Consider the following 15,945-nt stretch of genomic DNA (forward strand, 5'->3'; position numbering starts at 1 on the left):
GTGCCTCGTCTTTGATGGCGGTCGAGAGACGGGGAATCAAAGGTCGATCGTTTTCAAAGATGAAGGCATTCCGGTGCTTCTAAAGCCACCAAGCAGTCCTTTCTCATCCTCACCTTTTTCGTTCTTTCCGGTCCCAACTCCCAACATGAAGAGAAGAACTTCCACACAAGGGAAGCCCTCCATTGCCGACGGCTCTCTCAAGTGTCGCTCCTTAAATCGGTGCAGCCATCCCTCATTTCTCTTGTCCCCAGTCAAGATGTGCTAATCTTTTCTAATATCATCACAATGTCACACAACAAAAATGTGGGGTACTCAATTGGCCATGTTCTTTTCACCATTTGGATGGGCAACTGTAGGAGTACCAGAACGGCAGAGGAGCATGTCCATGTTAAACCAGCAAGTGAAGGCGATGAATTAAGCTCCAAGACCTTCCAGAGTATGCAGTTTTTTATGGTCATTTTTCTTTCTAATCAACTTCAAGGGTAAATAGATTTCTGAATAACAAGGATGTCAGTCTTGGTTTTAATTTAAAAAGAGAGGCTTTGAACAATAGTGGTGTAAATTCACTCCCTCAGCTTGGGTAATAACTCCTCTTGTGTTCTTGTATATGTAAGACCGAATCGACGATCAGACTGCTAGGATTTTGATCTGGCCACCTGCTCGAGATCGATTGACATGGCCGTGAGGCCTTTGTCTCTCGACTGCTCCCGGCTTCTAAACCTGTGCACAGCTGGAAAACAGCCAAAGCAAGTAGCCTTCTGGCCTTGGAAGCTAGGGGTTGGTTCTCAGAAATTTCAAATGAAGCTTTGGAGGAAACTTGCCACAGAAATCTCCACTTCTGCTGTGTTTGGACTAGTAAAACATAGAAAAGTTGCAGGTATCATCGGATTTTAAACACCCACTCAAAGTCTCAGACCCTTGTAAAATCTAGAAATTCTACTCTGCTCTGCTCTTAATATTCTCTCCTCTGTCTTGTTGTTCCACCATTTCAGAGCTGCAGTCACCTTCAATTCTTATAAATACTTTCGATCCTATATCTTCGACTTGGATACATCCAGTTCGAACATTGCCGACATTCCTAAGGAAAAGGGAAGGCGTTGGGCTTCGAAGCTACTTCTTCTTGGAAGGGAGGTAGTAGATAATCAAGATAAGGGAAGGAGCTCGATTTGGATGCGTGATAAGTCACAATATGAAATCAACTACTGTATTAATAACATAACAATATATATTTTGAATACATACAAACTTTAGGTACTTTTGACACACACCTAATTAAGAGATGGAAGGGAAGGGGATACCAAATTTTACACACACGAAGACCGTACGGTATCCATCACACCACAATAAGCACGAAAACTGTAGACGAATCATAACATAATTTAGCAACACAAATGGTTGCTCCGAACTGCTAAGTCTGATGCTGCTTGAGACTCCCATGTGACAAGAAATATAAGGCACACTAACAGAGAGATGAAATGCATCATAAAATATAATTGAGCATCTAGACCAAGTCATGCAACGATATTAGGCAAGCATCAGCATCATCATAACACAGTAAAAATACTGAAGGAAAATTCCAAGCAGATCTCATGATTCAACACATGAACCACCATCATATCTCATAAGATCCAATCTAAAAACATAGTCTTTACGGGCAATACCAAAGCCAAAACAGGAAATCTTGAGCGCAGCAACAGTTTCCGATAACGAGCGACTAAAAATGTAAAGGATTCGGGGTAGTAATGGCGCGGACGGACGGACGAATAACCTAGAAGCGGAGCTTGGTGAAGAACCACCTGTTCTTGCCGGTCTTGAACCTCTCCTCGAGCTTGGCCTTGGCGGACTTGGCGGCGGTGAGCTTCTTGTCCTTGGTGGTGAGGGAGTCGGGGGCGCCGGAGGCCACCTCCTTGAGGTCGACGTCGAGGGTGTAGCGGGTGGGCATGAGGTGGGTGAAGTTGACGAGCTTGAGGAAGACCTTGACGCGCGACTTCTTGGCCGTCTTCTTCGCCGAGTCCTTGCGGATCACCTTCTTGGGGTACTTCGCCAGGCCGGCGACGAGGCAGTGGCCGTAGGGGCGGTCGCGGGTGCCCTCCTCGAAGACGCGGACGATCACCGCCTTCTTCCCCGCGTACCTGCCCTGCAGCAGGATCACCGCCTTCCCGGGCTTGAGGAACTTCACCATCTTCTTCGACTCTTCTCCTCGCGCAGCGGCGCCGCCGGTGGGTTGGAGGTTGGGGGAGGGTTTGGGGCTGTGGGCGGGGGAATCTGGCGGCGTGGGTGGGGAGGAGGTTATATAGGATGGACGCGCTAGGGTTAGCTCGTGGGGAGCGGGTTTGGACGGTTGGATTTGGATCGGACGGTGGTGCGGGCACTAGGTTAGGGGACGGGATGGGCTGGCCTTGCGTGACAGGCTATGGGCCGATAAAGGCAGAGCTTCGGACGTCGTAAGGCCGTGATGATGGTTGCTTCGCCCAGCGAATGTGGAGGGCCGTGGGATAGAATAATCTACAAGGAGGACGTTTTATTGTTCATTCCCCGTTTCCATAAAGAAAGTATTTTTCACTCAAAAAAACATAAAGAAAATATATTTTTCTTCCCTCAAATAAGAGTAGATTTACAAAAATACCCCTTCATTTTTTTAACTATTTTTATTTGGCAAACTCTGAATGAAAAAACAGTTCAGTCAATACATTTTTCATTTCACGAGTGTTTGATTCTGTTTTTACTTTCTTTTTTATAGAGTTGATTTTTCTTTCTCTTTATGTGTATGTGTGAATATTGGGTGGGTGTTAGTATACACGTAAGTGGTGTGCAATATGTGTGCACTACTATATATTTCTTCTTGCATTTATTAAAAAAAACTGCAATCTGTGTTCAAATTGCGTGTAAGTTTTTTTTCATCATTGTTTTTGGTTTATTTTATTCTCTAAGAGTAATACAATGTCGCTAATTTGTTCTTCATTGTAAACTTTTTTCTTTGTTTTTGTTTTGTTAAGTATAAGGGGGGGGAAAGAAGCTCGGAGAAAATAAGGTGGTTGAGCCTTTGGATTGCGATCGAATGATGGAGAGTGATTTGAATGGTCGGCTAAAAAATTCAAGCGCTTGTTGTTTAGTAACCCTGTTTATTCTGGTCATCTCATCCAAAAAATATTTGATGATCAAGATCTTCTTCAAAATTTTAAATGTTATCCAAAGACAGTGGATCTGATTAACTCCAAGTAACATTTCACTTGTTTGTTGCATATTTTGCCCCCTTTCAACCCCTTTGTTACTTACGTGGTCACGTCATGTACGGTTGTGCATCATGTATGGTCATTCTTCTTCACATTTCAACGCATTTAATACTTGTGTTGTCACCTCGTGTGCAATTGTGCATCGTGTATGGTCAAAGACCTCTATGAAATGCAGTTCCATTCCACTTGGAGCATTTGTACTTTATTGATCTTAATAGAAAGAAGCAAATAGTCATCCTACTACTCTTGCCATAAAAGTCGCATATCTTATGAAAAAAAAACACTAGAACATGAATGTGCATGTTGTTGTGCCCATCCGGGTGTATGAGAGGATTAAGACATAAAAAGTATAATATAGAACCGTGAAAATGTGTATCTATCTTAATTTCGAATCGGGATTCACTAAGGTAGAAATAAAGCACTGAGCCAAACTCTCCTTTGGTATTAAGGTGGTAGTTGAGAATAGCCATGGACTACCTTGAGAAGGTAGAAGAATTGGACCTATTTGGGTACATACAATGCATTACAGACATATTGCAACCGGTGTGACCTTCCCGTTGTTGAATACACTAGAAACAATTTGAATACATGTGTCTTTTGCCGCTATGTAAAACGATATGCTTCAAGAACTAGTGGAGCTCTTGGGAAAGAGTGTGTCGATGTTGCCACGGTTAATTGGTGTGCATATTTAATTAATTAGAAGAGGTTTAAAACATCATCTAATTCGTATGGGTTGATGATGTGATGAAAAAAATTCTTCCCAGTGCCAACTCTTAATGTTTGTTGTTTGACTTGGTGATGACTTGTTCTTTCTTTAACATCAATTTGAGAACTTTATTACCGAACTAACATACTGTTACAAATCCACCCGTTGGCAAGACATAAGATGTTCATGGCTTACATCAAGCCAACTCTCAATACCATCAAGTGTACAAGCAAAATGAGCACACTAACGGTCGGGACATTAGCATCCCCTACCAACACGAGTAACCAAGAGAGAAACAAAATTCGCTCTGATCTCCTCTAATTCCTTCAAGATAAGCGCGCAATCGACCTTGTATTGTTGTGTGATTTGCATAGATTGACTAACCTCAAGATGCCAATCTTTATTATGACATGTAAATAACCATGAAGTTGAGCGAAGATCATGCCTTCCACGAAAGAGCTAATCATTCAGCTATGAATGGGTCTGACACACCTTGTAAACGTTTGCTCCAAACGCAAAGGAATGCTAGGTGTTTTTGAGCCACTCCTCCGTCCCTCCCTTTATGTCATCAACTTTCAACAGCCAATCAGTGTTGATAGTAACTCACTCAGTTTGGTTCTGGTTGGGTGCTAAAATTTTCTAGTAAGATGGTAGTTCCAAATTTGGCAGTGTCTCATGAACCCATTTGATAGCATGCACTCGACTGTATGTCTCGAGTCCAGTGGTTGCGCGAGGACCATATAGTGTGCATAATGGTAATTATCTTGCATCTCTCATCTTGAACAGATGATCTATCAAGATGTCATGCGCCCGGATGTTTGGATGCAATGCAACCGAGGGAGATGAAGCTGAAAACGGTCCCTTGTTGCAATCCAAATTTTATTTGCATGCGAACAACTAACTAACACATGTAATATGCCACGTCTATAGCCTTGCAAATGTCAGAAAATACCCCTTGGTCCCTGCGTGTATATACACCTCATATAGGAAAACAATTTAATAACTAAAAACATGTCAAAAAAGTTTGAAAGTTTTCTTATAATAAACTTGGCTTTCTTTTGCACTAGTATATAAAATTTCATGAATAGAAACCAACATTGACTTCATTTATTTTTCTATTATAGCTCACTATTCAATGAAAGGTCAAGTCTATTTCAAAATTTATTAACTTTTTATTTAAATATTACTTGTTTTTTTCTATATAGGATGTATATACATATGCGCCCATAGACCAAAAGTTCCCCTCCTGCAAATGTCACACAAGCCAAGTTGCTTCATGTGTCTATATTGCAAGTTGACCGGGTATACCTCAAAGCACCCTCCACCAAAAGACTTAAACCTTCATAAATTATAACCGCGTTAAGTTTCCACAAAACAGTTCACAACTGTTTACTTACGGATAAAGTTTCTGTAACCGGCCCTTCCTCTAAAGAGCTAAAGCTTGTTACAAGTACCAAAGAACGATACATGGGATTTTACAGAATAGATGCCCGACTTCTCCAAAACCCTAGTCGAAGCATCTTCATTACCGGCATGATTTAGAGATTAGAGGTATGTTCAAGAGTGCCTCCACATCCGGTTGCAAGAAATTTGCACGAATCACATCCACATTCAATTTTCCTGCGTAACTGTCAATAAGCTCAGAAACTTTGTCCAGTGAACTGGTGCCACACCGCCCCATCGGCTTCAGCGAAGAACTCGTGACTCGTGACCCAGTTCCCTACTCAGTTGCTGGCACGCGGCGTGCACGCCGACGCCGGCGACGATCTCCTCTGCCGCATGCCCTCGCGCAGGCAGACCCAGTCCTGGACGCAACCCGGCACGGCGGCGAGGAGGCACCACAGCAGCCGGTGCCGGAGGCTGGGCACGCAGAGCGGGCCGCCGCGCCCGACCCAGCGCACCGCGGCGCGCGCGTAGGCGTCGGCGGTGGGCGCCAGCGCCTTGTTGCGCCAGACCCCCGAGAAGCCGGCCATCATCTCCGTCGCCACGAACAGCGGCGCCTGGCACTGCACGTCGACCCCTCTGCCCGCGTACTCGGCGGCGAGGCCCCTGGAGAGCCTGGCGAGGTACCGCTTGGTGCCGGAGTAGACGGCGTGGAGCGGGAAGGAGGAGACGGCCTCCGAGGAGCCCGACCCCACGTTGACGACGGCGCCCCTGCCCCGCGCCGCCATGCCGGGGATCACCGCGGCGGCCATCGCCGTCGGCGCCCACAGGTTCACGCGGATCATGCGCACGTACGCCTCCGCGTCGCCCTCGTGTAGGAACGCCGCGCCCGGCCTCATCACCCCGGCGTTGTTGACGAGGACCCCCACGTCCAGCCCCTCCACCGCGTCCCGGAGCCGCCGCAGCGCCTCGTCGCCTGCATGCACGCATGCCGTCCGCCGGTGAGGATGATCATCAAGCGTTGCCATGCGCTCCGACATACCTCAAACGTTGAGTGAACTACGTGGTCCGTACCTTGGGGAGTGGAGACGAGGGAGAGGTCGAACACCACGGTCCTGGTCTCCACGGCGTGGCGGGACGTGATCGTGTCGGAGACCTCCCGGAGGTCCGCGGCGTCGAGGCCGACAAGGACGAGGTTGAGGCCCCGGCCGGCGAGCTCCAGGGCGACGGACCGGCCGATGCCGGACGTCGGGCCGGTGACCACGGCCCACGCGCCGTAGCACCGGCGGAAGTCCCTGGGCCGGCGCAGGCAGTGCGCGAGGTGGGCGAGGAGGCGGGACAAGAGCGCCGCGACGTGGAGGGCGCCGAGGACGGCCGGCCAGAGGAACCACGCCGGCGTCTGGAGGTCAGCTGCCATTCTCCACCCTCCTGATCCTCGTTCACGCGTTGGGTGCCAGTTTTGTGGCAACAGTAGTACTGTTCGTGTATAGAGTTATAGACAAACTGTCCATGGTCCAGGAGACACGCTCCAAATACCAACCACTAATTTTGTTGGAACAGACATGCAGGTAACCTGCCGAGATATGGCTATAAAAAATTAAATATTGCATTTTATTTATTTCTTCTTGAAAAATATTGCACAAAATTTAGAATTTTCAAAAATAATACAGCTTAAGCCGAATTTTCAAAAATAATACGGCATCGGCTTAGGCGTGGCCGATTGAAAACTATCGGCCTAGCCAAGACCAATAAGTCCTAATCAGCCTTGGTTAGGCCGATAGGCATGTCAGCCTGGCTTCCGGGAGCTTATCGTCCTTGGCTAGGCCAATAAGTCCCTATCAGCCTTGGCTTAGGTCAATAAGGACTAACTAGCAAAATGGCTCGTGCGTTGTCACGGAAGAAAAAAAAACATAATCTCCAATGATGGTGACCACATTATGTTCAAATATGATCGCTTGATTTAGAAATTTTATGCATAAATACAAAAAAATATTTATTCTTTTAAATTTATTCATAAGTTGAAGCAATCTTTACATTTTTTATGTTGGAGGATGTTATTTTAAATTCACAAACATTTTTTGAAACGCATGAAGTTTTTCTGAATAAACAAACATTTTTATAAATTAGTAATATATTTATTAAATTCATGGACATTGTTTTGGAATTTGCAAAAAAAAAGGCATTTTTTTAATCCTATTTTTAATTCAAAATAAAAATTTGTCAGCACTTTAATTCAAAATTCCTATTTTTTAATATGCAAAAGTTTTTGTAATTCTAAATTATTTAAATTATAAATAAACAAAAAAAGGAACGGAAAATTTTAAATAAAAAAAAGAAACTATCAAAACAGGCATTAGCTACTTTTAAAATTTTTGGACATTTTTAAAACGCATTAACATATTTTGAATTAGAAAGCATTTTGTTAAATGCCTTTAATAATTTTTAATACATGGAATTGTATTTGAGATCATGGACTTTTCTTATTGTACAAACAATTTTCTAAAACTGCAAACATTTTATTGTATATGCGAGCATTTTTTACAAAACTCCGAGAAGTTTTTGAAGTCACAAACATTTTAATTTTTTAAATATATTGATTTATAATTTTCAGTTTATTAAAATTTTAAAGATTGTTTGAAGTTCTAAATTATTTAAAATAAAAAATAAAATGGAGCTGAAAATAAATAAATAAACGGAACTAAAAGCAGGCGCCTGTGGATGGGCCGGCCACCGTGGAGTAATATAGGAGGTTTTTACATGGGCCGGCATGCAGAGCGTAATATAGGAGCTTTTTACATGGGCCGGCCCAGTCCAAGATTTTTCGCTTTGTGAAACGTTTTCTGTTATTTACCGGTGACATGGTGGGTAATTTATGCAAACTTTAGGGGTAATTTCCAAGACGGACGACCAGAAACTGAATTTGCTTTATTATTAGGGAGAGATTGGTGTTGGCTAGGCCAATAGGTGCATGGATTTTATTTTTTGCATGTTAGCTATTTTCCAGGCTCCATTTCTCGCCCATTTCCCGCCAATTTTCAGTAAGAACTTTTAAAAGACTTATACTTACCAACAAAGAGAATAGTATACAGTACATGCTAGGACACGAAATTTCCAGCAACTTTTACTTTTATACTTACGTTTGTACATCCGTCTTAGCACCAACACTAGTTTTTTTTTACTTTGTAACCCTGACCTACACCATTATAAATTGGGTTAAAAATTGATAGGCTCCAGCCCCAGTGCGCCTTGCATGCTCTTAAAAGAACGGCCGTCGTGGAAACTACAAGAGAAAGACAAATATGCGGCGCTGGCCTCTTGAGATGTTGCAACAAGGCTGCATGGACAACCAGGGACGGATCTGCATCTCCATCTTCCCTGTTGCACCGTTGCTAATTTAGCCTCATGTACCTATACACATGCTTGATCCAAGTGCTAAAATATCTGTAAAAAAGCTACTTGACCCTGTTGCCCGTGCAATAGGGTAGCTCCATGCAGCTCCGCCCGTGTGGACAACTGCTGCAGACTACATGCCAATTGCATGTCAACTTTTTAGAGGTCTTTTTTATTTTCATATAGTATATAGTAAGAGGGAACCGTTTGACCAAAGCTCTTGCTTACCTCTCTCTTGATGCATGGCTAGGCCATAGACGTGAAACAAATCAAACGCTGAAAACACGAGAGACAAACGACAAGATGCAGCAGGCTGCATGCATGCGCGTCAACCTCCTTTGATGGCTACCACAAACATGGAGCTCGGGCTAGCTGTTGCTTGGTGATACATACTCGTGGGCTGGTGGCACCTGACCCGAGTCTTTCTCTCTACTTCCGATCCACGGACCTGCCTATGGGGCTAGAGCTCAGCAAGACGACTTCGCCTTCTTTAACGAAAACCACAAACACAACAAGACATGTTATATTGTACGAATACATCACTGGTTTTGTAAGGTAGCGGGAGAGCTAGAGTAGATAAAGCATGGAAATTGCAAGAAGAGAGAGAGAGAGGGAGAGAGAAGAGAGAAGAGAGAAGATAGAGAGAGAGGGAGAGAGAGAGGACTAGAGAAAGTTGTCGTAGTAGAGGGGTAGCGATCTATTCTTCGTTTTTTTCCAAATTGGCCAAGTTTATCAACCATAGACTTGTATTGGTGCCTTGGCTCGTGGCACCAACCAAATGAAGAAAGGGAAAGAGAAGGCATGGCAACAACAAGTTTCGTCTGATAGTGCAACGCTGCCACGATCATGATCATGCACGTCTAACTACTTTTGCTATCTAAACAAGACACACTGATTCAACATAACTACATTCCGACTGCCTCTCCCACTGACACTGCCTCGCTGCCGACGCACCTCTTGGTAACCGTACTGCCCGCCAGCATCGCCGCTACCTCATTGCCTTCCTTGATCATCGCCGCCCTTCTGCCCAACGCCGAGCATGTTCGACCCCCGTCGCCGTCGTCAGAAACAAGGTGAAACGTCGTCGCCATAGCTGATTCATCGGATTGCTTCGAATCTTCTTCTTTTTCCGTCACTATTTCCCACCAATTTTGGTGGGAAAGTATGGGGGGATAAATTGACAGGAAAGTATGGGGGTAAATTGGCGGGAAACGGGGCGGGAAATGGAGCGTGGAAAACAGCTAACATGCAAAAAAAAATCCCATGCACCTATTGGCCTAGCCAACACCAATTAGTCCTTATTGGCCTAAGCCAAGGCTGATAGAGAGTTATTGGCCTAGCCAAGGCTGACAGGAGCTTATTGGCTTCGCCAAGGCCGATAAGCTCCCGAAGCCAGGCTGACAGGCCTATCGGCCTAACCAAGGCCGATTGGTACTTATTGGTCTTGACTAGGCAGATAGGTTTCAATCGGCCACACCTAAGCCGAGGCCGTATTATTTTTGAAAAATCTGAATTTTGTGCAATATTTTTCAAAAAGAAATAAAAAATGCAATACTTAAAAAAAAACCGAGATATGTGCAGCAATATGCCACAATCTTCTTGAGACCTCTGCTCATATGGTAACCATATCAATATCATCAGCAACTTAAAGGATGCTGCAGCCTCCACTGAACGTATACATCTGCTCAACCAAAACTAAGCAAAACAATGAAGCCGAAAATCTTCTCATGGAAGAACAATTGCATCGAAATCGTGCGTTGATGTTCCACTCGGAAGCCTAATCACAAGAACAAATGTTCTACATAATGCACAACAACAGGCAGGCCGACAACTTCAGCCCGCTCACCGCTCATCGACGAACAGCTTACAAACTGGAATTGGACGGCGAGGCCTACCCTGTTCCTAGTATGAAATGGTTGGAGAAATCTAGATAGGTTCCTATGTACGTACGGCGAAAGAATGGCTGACGGAATCTTCATCTTCTCAACCAAAACCGCCAGAATGCTGGCGCTGCTAAGACTCCGCTGCAACTCACATCTCTCTTCCTTTTTGTACAACTGACAGAGGACTTTCTTCTGCGGTCAAAGTATTTGGACATGACTCCGAATGCGCGATCAGGGTGTGGCGGGGGAACTTTGCGGGGCGGCGAAGTAGTCGTCTTCGACGTTCCTCAGTAGATTGTCGCTGCCTACGCTGATATACCAAGATATCCCTCTATCCAAAGGCCAAGTGGATGCTGCAAACAGAAGAATAAATTTTCAGGCCTTTCCTAAGTACGATACTGATACGAAATATGAAAGAGAACTGCTTATAACAGGTCTGGAAGAACAAATCCAGTTACAGTGGTTGGGGCAGTAAAGAACTAAAACATTTTCTTTTTTATTTATGAAAATCGGTGGGAATTAGTGCTCAGAGTAGTTAAGAAACATTCTGATAGATTTATCACTCCAAGTTACTAAAACATGTTACCTTTTAATTTTAGACAGTTATTTTTTTTCAAAAAAAAGGAGATGATGGTGATGCAGCAGAACATGGTACATTTTGAAACAACTACCACATGCGTGCATCATTGAACCACAATTTTTTTTTACCTGGAGAACTGGCAGCTTCTTTTTGCTTTGCTGCGTGCAGCAAAATCGTTCCAGAAAGGATTGTTATGAGGCCGCAGCATTCTGAAGCAATACTACTCAAACTTTGGCCAGATCCGTCCTGCATTTGACAGCAAGCAGGAAAAGCTGAATTAACTAAAGTCCAGCTGCAACCAGCACCACAAAGTCCAGCTGAATTATAACTAAACAATCTCAAGTTGCTTTGTACCTTGAACATAATTGAACTCGCCACTATTGTAAGGGTGGTAAACATTACATAGTACACTGGGGAAACAATAGCTAAATCAAAGGTATCCAATGCCTGCAAAAGTGGAATAAAATCAGCATAATAACCAGAAAAAAGAAAATACACTACAATGATTGCAAATCAACTAGACCAAGTAAAATAATACATCAGTTTTTCTTAATATCCACAGTGGAAAATAAGGTTTGACTTAATTCAAGCAAGGAAATAAGTAGCATATCCGCGTAAAATTGTCAAAATCCTGAGGAGTACATGCTCACCTAGATGCAATCAAGAAAAACATATTCAAAGGACAGGGGTAATAAGTAACTAGAAGCAAGAGAAGATGTGCTACCTTGTTGAGGTAATTTAGCTGAGAAACCCCGCAGATAACTGCGACCAGAATAAAAAGCCATGTGTGTGGATACGCAAGCTGGTTCATTCCATCCAGTGTAAGCTTTATGGCAACACCGACGGCTTTGATGCTAACAACCTACAAAGTAGTGACATTTAGCTCGAAAACTTGCTGATGTTAGGCTGTGCATCTCAGAGTTAAAGCGCACTTACTGTTAATGATCCCATTGAAGAGCAGATACCCAGATATATCAGGATGTTCTTCTGACCATAACGAGGTTCGATGAACACTACTACTATTGCCATGAGTGACAATGTTGTTCCCGCATATGCTAGAAATCCTGCCCATGGTTGACACCATAATATGCAGAAAGCCTGTCAAACACGTGGGTGTGCTAGAACTAACATAAGGTGTATGATTGCAGGCTGATGACTCACCTGGTTGAGTAGCTAGATCCCAGATTTCTTCCACGGAATCAGGCATGTGCTCTTCAGGAGCATGTAGAACGACAACAACTGAACCTACTATGCACGATATACAACCAAGAACGCCAAGCTTGTTAAGCCGCTCCTTCAGCACAAAGTGCGCTAACACTGAACTGGCCATTTGTAGAAAAAATGTATGTCAAGCACGGGAGAATCAAAGACGGTACCGAAACTAGGGGTTTTGGTTTTGCAAATTCACCTGACGATTATGCTTAGTGCTCCAAGAGGAGTCACAAGGACAGCTGGTGCAAAGACATAGGCAACAAAGTTCGCAACCTCCCCAAGCAGCACTTGCAAATGTCAAGAAAAAATAAATTAGTTGCATAACTAAATCAGTACCCACGGCTAATTTTGTGCAGAATGAACATACTGGTGATCAAGCCAGCCCACCAGAGAGGCTCCAGAAGATACGTGTATCCTCCTCCGCCTGTAATTTAGAGAGAGGGGGAGAAAAACAGAAACATGTAAGCTGGGCCTGGGATGGTAGGAGAGTTACCAAGACAAGTCTGAATTCTGAATTGGGTGAACATCCCCGTATAAAAAAACCAGACGGGAGGTGAAATGCCAAAAATGTTTTGTTTTTATAGTGCCAATCATGCTAATCAAGTACATACAGGAGGTTAATAAGGAGTAAGAAATCTGAAAATTTAAGAGATTTTGGTTCATATATGTCTGATTAAGCCAGTGATCCTAGACATATTGTAACTTGCATACATTCGCAGTAAAGTGTGCCGTGAAATGGGTCATGACAATTGAGCCACCTTCATTGGAATCTACTGAGATCTGTAAAAATCACTATCCAATTTCGCATTACCCAACTTACAGCAAGGTAGATAGACTAAATCATGTTCCGAAGCATACGCCATACTTGCAATGTTCATTTCTCATCATGCTCTTTCTATGTTAATGTTTGATCTTCTGGAGGCCCTCTCGGTTACCATTGACCCATATGAAAGCACGATGCTACGAGATGACTGGCTGCCAGTCAGCACGAGCGTAGCTGGCGTCCAGAAGGCGGCAACAGCAGCGGCCAGCGCACAAGTTTGACTTTGAAGAACAGGCAGCAGCTATGACCGCCCGGCCCTAATCACGCCGAAGCATTTTGGAATCTCGGGTGGGGATTGGAATCATCGCCCGATCCAGACGCCATTGCTCCACGGATCCAGGGAGGCGTCGAGATCCGAAGCATCCGTCGGGTCGGGGCGGCCGTGGGGGGTTCGAAATTGAACAACGCAGCACAGAGCAGAGGACCGCCGGGCCGGTGGAGGAGCGGGCGGCGGCGTCGATAGGAAGGAAATCCGGCAGGCAGGGTGGGAAGAGAGAGAGAGAGAGAGGGGGGGGGGGGGGGGGAGACGGCGTGGCGTGGCGTGGGGGTAGGGTACCTGCGCGGACGCCGCACTTGCCGGCGCGCATGAGGCCGATCTTCTTGAGGATGAAGCTGGCGCCGATGAAGGCGCTGGAGGCGACCGCCAGCGCCAGCCCCTTAGTGTTGTCCGACGCCCCCATCCCCGTCCCCGTCCCCGTCCCGTCCCGCCGGCCGCCACGCCACGGCGAGCAAGAAGACGCAGCTAGCTAGACAGCCCCCGCGCCGCACCGCGGGCCTCCGGTTCGAATCTCCGGGGAAGCAGGAGGAGCCGCCGGTGGTGGCGCGTGCCTCTCCCCTCCTCACTCCGCGCGCGCTTGTCTCGTCCGTGATGGCGGCTGGTAGCTAGGGTGGCTCCGCCTATTGTTGTGGTCCGCCCGCCGGCCGCCGGCCCGGTCGTGGGTCGTGGCTGATGCTCCTTGGAATGGACGACGCGAGAGGGACAGGGGAGGCGACGCGGCTGCTTCGGGGGCGGATGGTGGGTGGGGCCCCCCTCACAAGAAGGGTGAGTGTGTCTGCCATTGGCCGCTGCCCGCTGGCTGGACGAGCTGGATCTGCGCGGCACGCACGCACGCACGAACGTCACGTGCCGCGTCGCACCGCACGGATCGCTCAGGCCAACTCCAACTCACGGATGGCGGGTGCTAGCTAGCTAGGGTGGCTCCGCCCATTCTATCCGGTTTTCGTCCCTTTACATCAACTTCGACGCATGATCTCAAATACTTTGTCTCTGTTTACATAAAATCGGTACAACGCACATGAATCTCTCCCTAATAATAAAGCGTCTAAGGCTTTTCTCGTCCGTCGTGGCTATTTTGCAGAAAAATCCCCAGATGTTTGCTGAAATCAACCCACAGTCCCGTTTTAAGTCAAAAAAATGAATCGTTTTTTGAATGTTTCAGAAAACCCCCTGATGTTTCAGGTAATCAACCCGTAGTCCGAATTTAAGTTAAAAAACGAATCTTTTTTTTCCTTTTCTCAAAAACCCCCCTGATGTTTCAGGTAATTAACCCGTCCTCCGTTTTTAGTCAGTCAAAACAAAAAAAACCTGACTTTTCAGTTAATCAATCCACATTTTATCTAAAACAAAAATATTCATATCTTTTAAACCGTAACTCCGATTTTAACATGTTATATATGAAATTTGATTAAAAAAACATGTAGAATCTAAATAGGATGTTATTTTTAGCTGTTGAATACTTCTTAAATATTATTTTTGGTGCAAACTTAATCTGTAGTGCACAATCCTTCTTTTTTCTCTCTTTCCGGCGACGATACAAATTGCAATAAACATCCATTAAATTAAAACCAAATTAAGGGGAAAGAAAACCATCGTTAACCACACATGCACACCTTTGAAAAACCTCATGGGGAGAAACAACTTATTTCTCATCTTATTCCGAGTGATTGTACATTTAAACGCGTTTTCGTTGTACGAGCACTAAGGTCATCGTCGGCAACACAAATGTGATGTCATGTGAAAATATATTACGTTCAGAGCGTGTGTTATTTCTCTTCCGTTGCAACGCACGGGTTCTTTTGCTAGTAAACAGATAAAAGTCAATTGTCTGTCCACTTCGTCCTATCTTCGATTCAAATTCAGGCCGCGTTTGCGTTAAAACGGACATCATTCCAACGGGCGGGACCCACACCCCCTTGTCCTGCGCTGGCCCGTTCATTGGGGATAGAACTCCTCTTTTCTCTTTCCTAGCCCCATCCTCCGCCCCTCCCTTCGTTGCGACATCATCGTCGTCGCCGCCCTATCCTTTTTCTCGTTCGTCTTCCTCGCTAATTTACCAGGGGCCTCCAACCACAATCATTCCATGCCATAGCCTGCTCCCACGCAAGCGGTGTTCGCGGCTCTTCCGGTGGGGAGAGAAGCAACGGCCGCGACGACGGCCATCGACCTCATCACCTTCCGACAGGCGATGCATAGCCGCAACGCGCCAAACGCCAACACCAGCCTAGTTGGCTTCTTGCGAGAGGCACAACAACAGCTATCATCCATGAACGCAAGCCGTGCCAACCATCACGAACGCAAGGTGTTCGACACTTTGCTCATAAGGTACGATGGACACGGGAGATGAGTTTTTTTTTCACAATTTCATTTGTTCATCGGATGAAGAAGACATTGGGGTAGCTTCATTGGTCGTCAATGACCACACATTGCCAAAAAGCTACCTCGGTTTAGGGTTTCA

General features: G+C 45.4%; 3 protein-coding genes across 3 annotated transcripts; all 3 read right to left on the reverse strand.

Moving 5' to 3' along the window:
* Nucleotides 1-1,561: 1,561 nt before the first annotated feature.
* Nucleotides 1,562-2,264, reverse strand: LOC123407395 (60S ribosomal protein L27-3-like). The gene has a single exon (XM_045100520.1). The coding sequence runs from the start codon at nucleotides 2,180-2,182 to the stop codon at nucleotides 1,769-1,771; it is 414 nt and encodes a 137-aa protein (XP_044956455.1). The 5' UTR covers nucleotides 2,183-2,264; the 3' UTR covers nucleotides 1,562-1,768.
* A 3,035-nt stretch (nucleotides 2,265-5,299) lies between these two features.
* On the reverse strand, nucleotides 5,300-6,739 carry LOC123409551 (very-long-chain 3-oxoacyl-CoA reductase 1-like). Its single transcript, XM_045102423.1, has 2 exons — nucleotides 6,397-6,739; nucleotides 5,300-6,298 (listed from the first exon to the last, which is right to left on the reverse strand). Exons 1-2 carry the CDS (start codon nucleotides 6,737-6,739, stop codon nucleotides 5,664-5,666), a joined length of 978 nt encoding a protein of 325 aa, XP_044958358.1. The 3' UTR covers nucleotides 5,300-5,663.
* A 3,681-nt stretch (nucleotides 6,740-10,420) lies between these two features.
* On the reverse strand, nucleotides 10,421-14,250 carry LOC123410418 (probable magnesium transporter NIPA6). The gene is made up of 9 exons (XM_045103358.1): nucleotides 13,767-14,250; nucleotides 12,755-12,811; nucleotides 12,584-12,674; nucleotides 12,337-12,497; nucleotides 12,112-12,239; nucleotides 11,900-12,037; nucleotides 11,530-11,622; nucleotides 11,304-11,421; nucleotides 10,421-10,948 (listed from the first exon to the last, which is right to left on the reverse strand). The coding sequence occupies exons 1-9, from the start codon at nucleotides 13,888-13,890 to the stop codon at nucleotides 10,827-10,829; spliced, it is 1,032 nt and encodes a 343-aa protein (XP_044959293.1). The 5' UTR covers nucleotides 13,891-14,250; the 3' UTR covers nucleotides 10,421-10,826.
* Between the last annotated feature and the right edge of the window lie 1,695 nt (nucleotides 14,251-15,945).

The sequence above is a fragment of the Hordeum vulgare genome, chromosome 7H (assembly GCF_904849725.1).
Source record: "Hordeum vulgare subsp. vulgare chromosome 7H, MorexV3_pseudomolecules_assembly, whole genome shotgun sequence".
In the NCBI taxonomy this organism is placed as follows: domain Eukaryota; kingdom Viridiplantae; phylum Streptophyta; class Magnoliopsida; order Poales; family Poaceae; genus Hordeum; species Hordeum vulgare.

Bases quoted from the DNA above. Each gene is read 5' to 3' on its own strand.
- LOC123407395 (XM_045100520.1), bottom strand. From the start codon at position 2,182: ATGGTGAAGTTCCTCAAGCCCGGGAAGGCGGTGATCCTGCTGCAGGGC.
- LOC123409551 (XM_045102423.1), bottom strand. From the start codon at position 6,739: ATGGCAGCTGACCTCCAGACGCCGGCGTGGTTCCTCTGGCCGGCCGTC. The intron at 6,299-6,396 runs GTACGGACCACG...GCGTGCATGCAG, and splicing joins CCTCGTCTCCACTCCCCAAG to GCGACGAGGCGCTGCGGCGG.
- LOC123410418 (XM_045103358.1), bottom strand. From the start codon at position 13,890: ATGGGGGCGTCGGACAACACTAAGGGGCTGGCGCTGGCGGTCGCCTCC. The intron at 12,038-12,111 runs GTAAGTGCGCTT...ACTACTTTGTAG, and splicing joins CTTCAATGGGATCATTAACA to GTTGTTAGCATCAAAGCCGT. The intron at 11,422-11,529 runs GTACAAAGCAAC...TGTCAAATGCAG, and splicing joins CGAGTTCAATTATGTTCAAG to GACGGATCTGGCCAAAGTTT.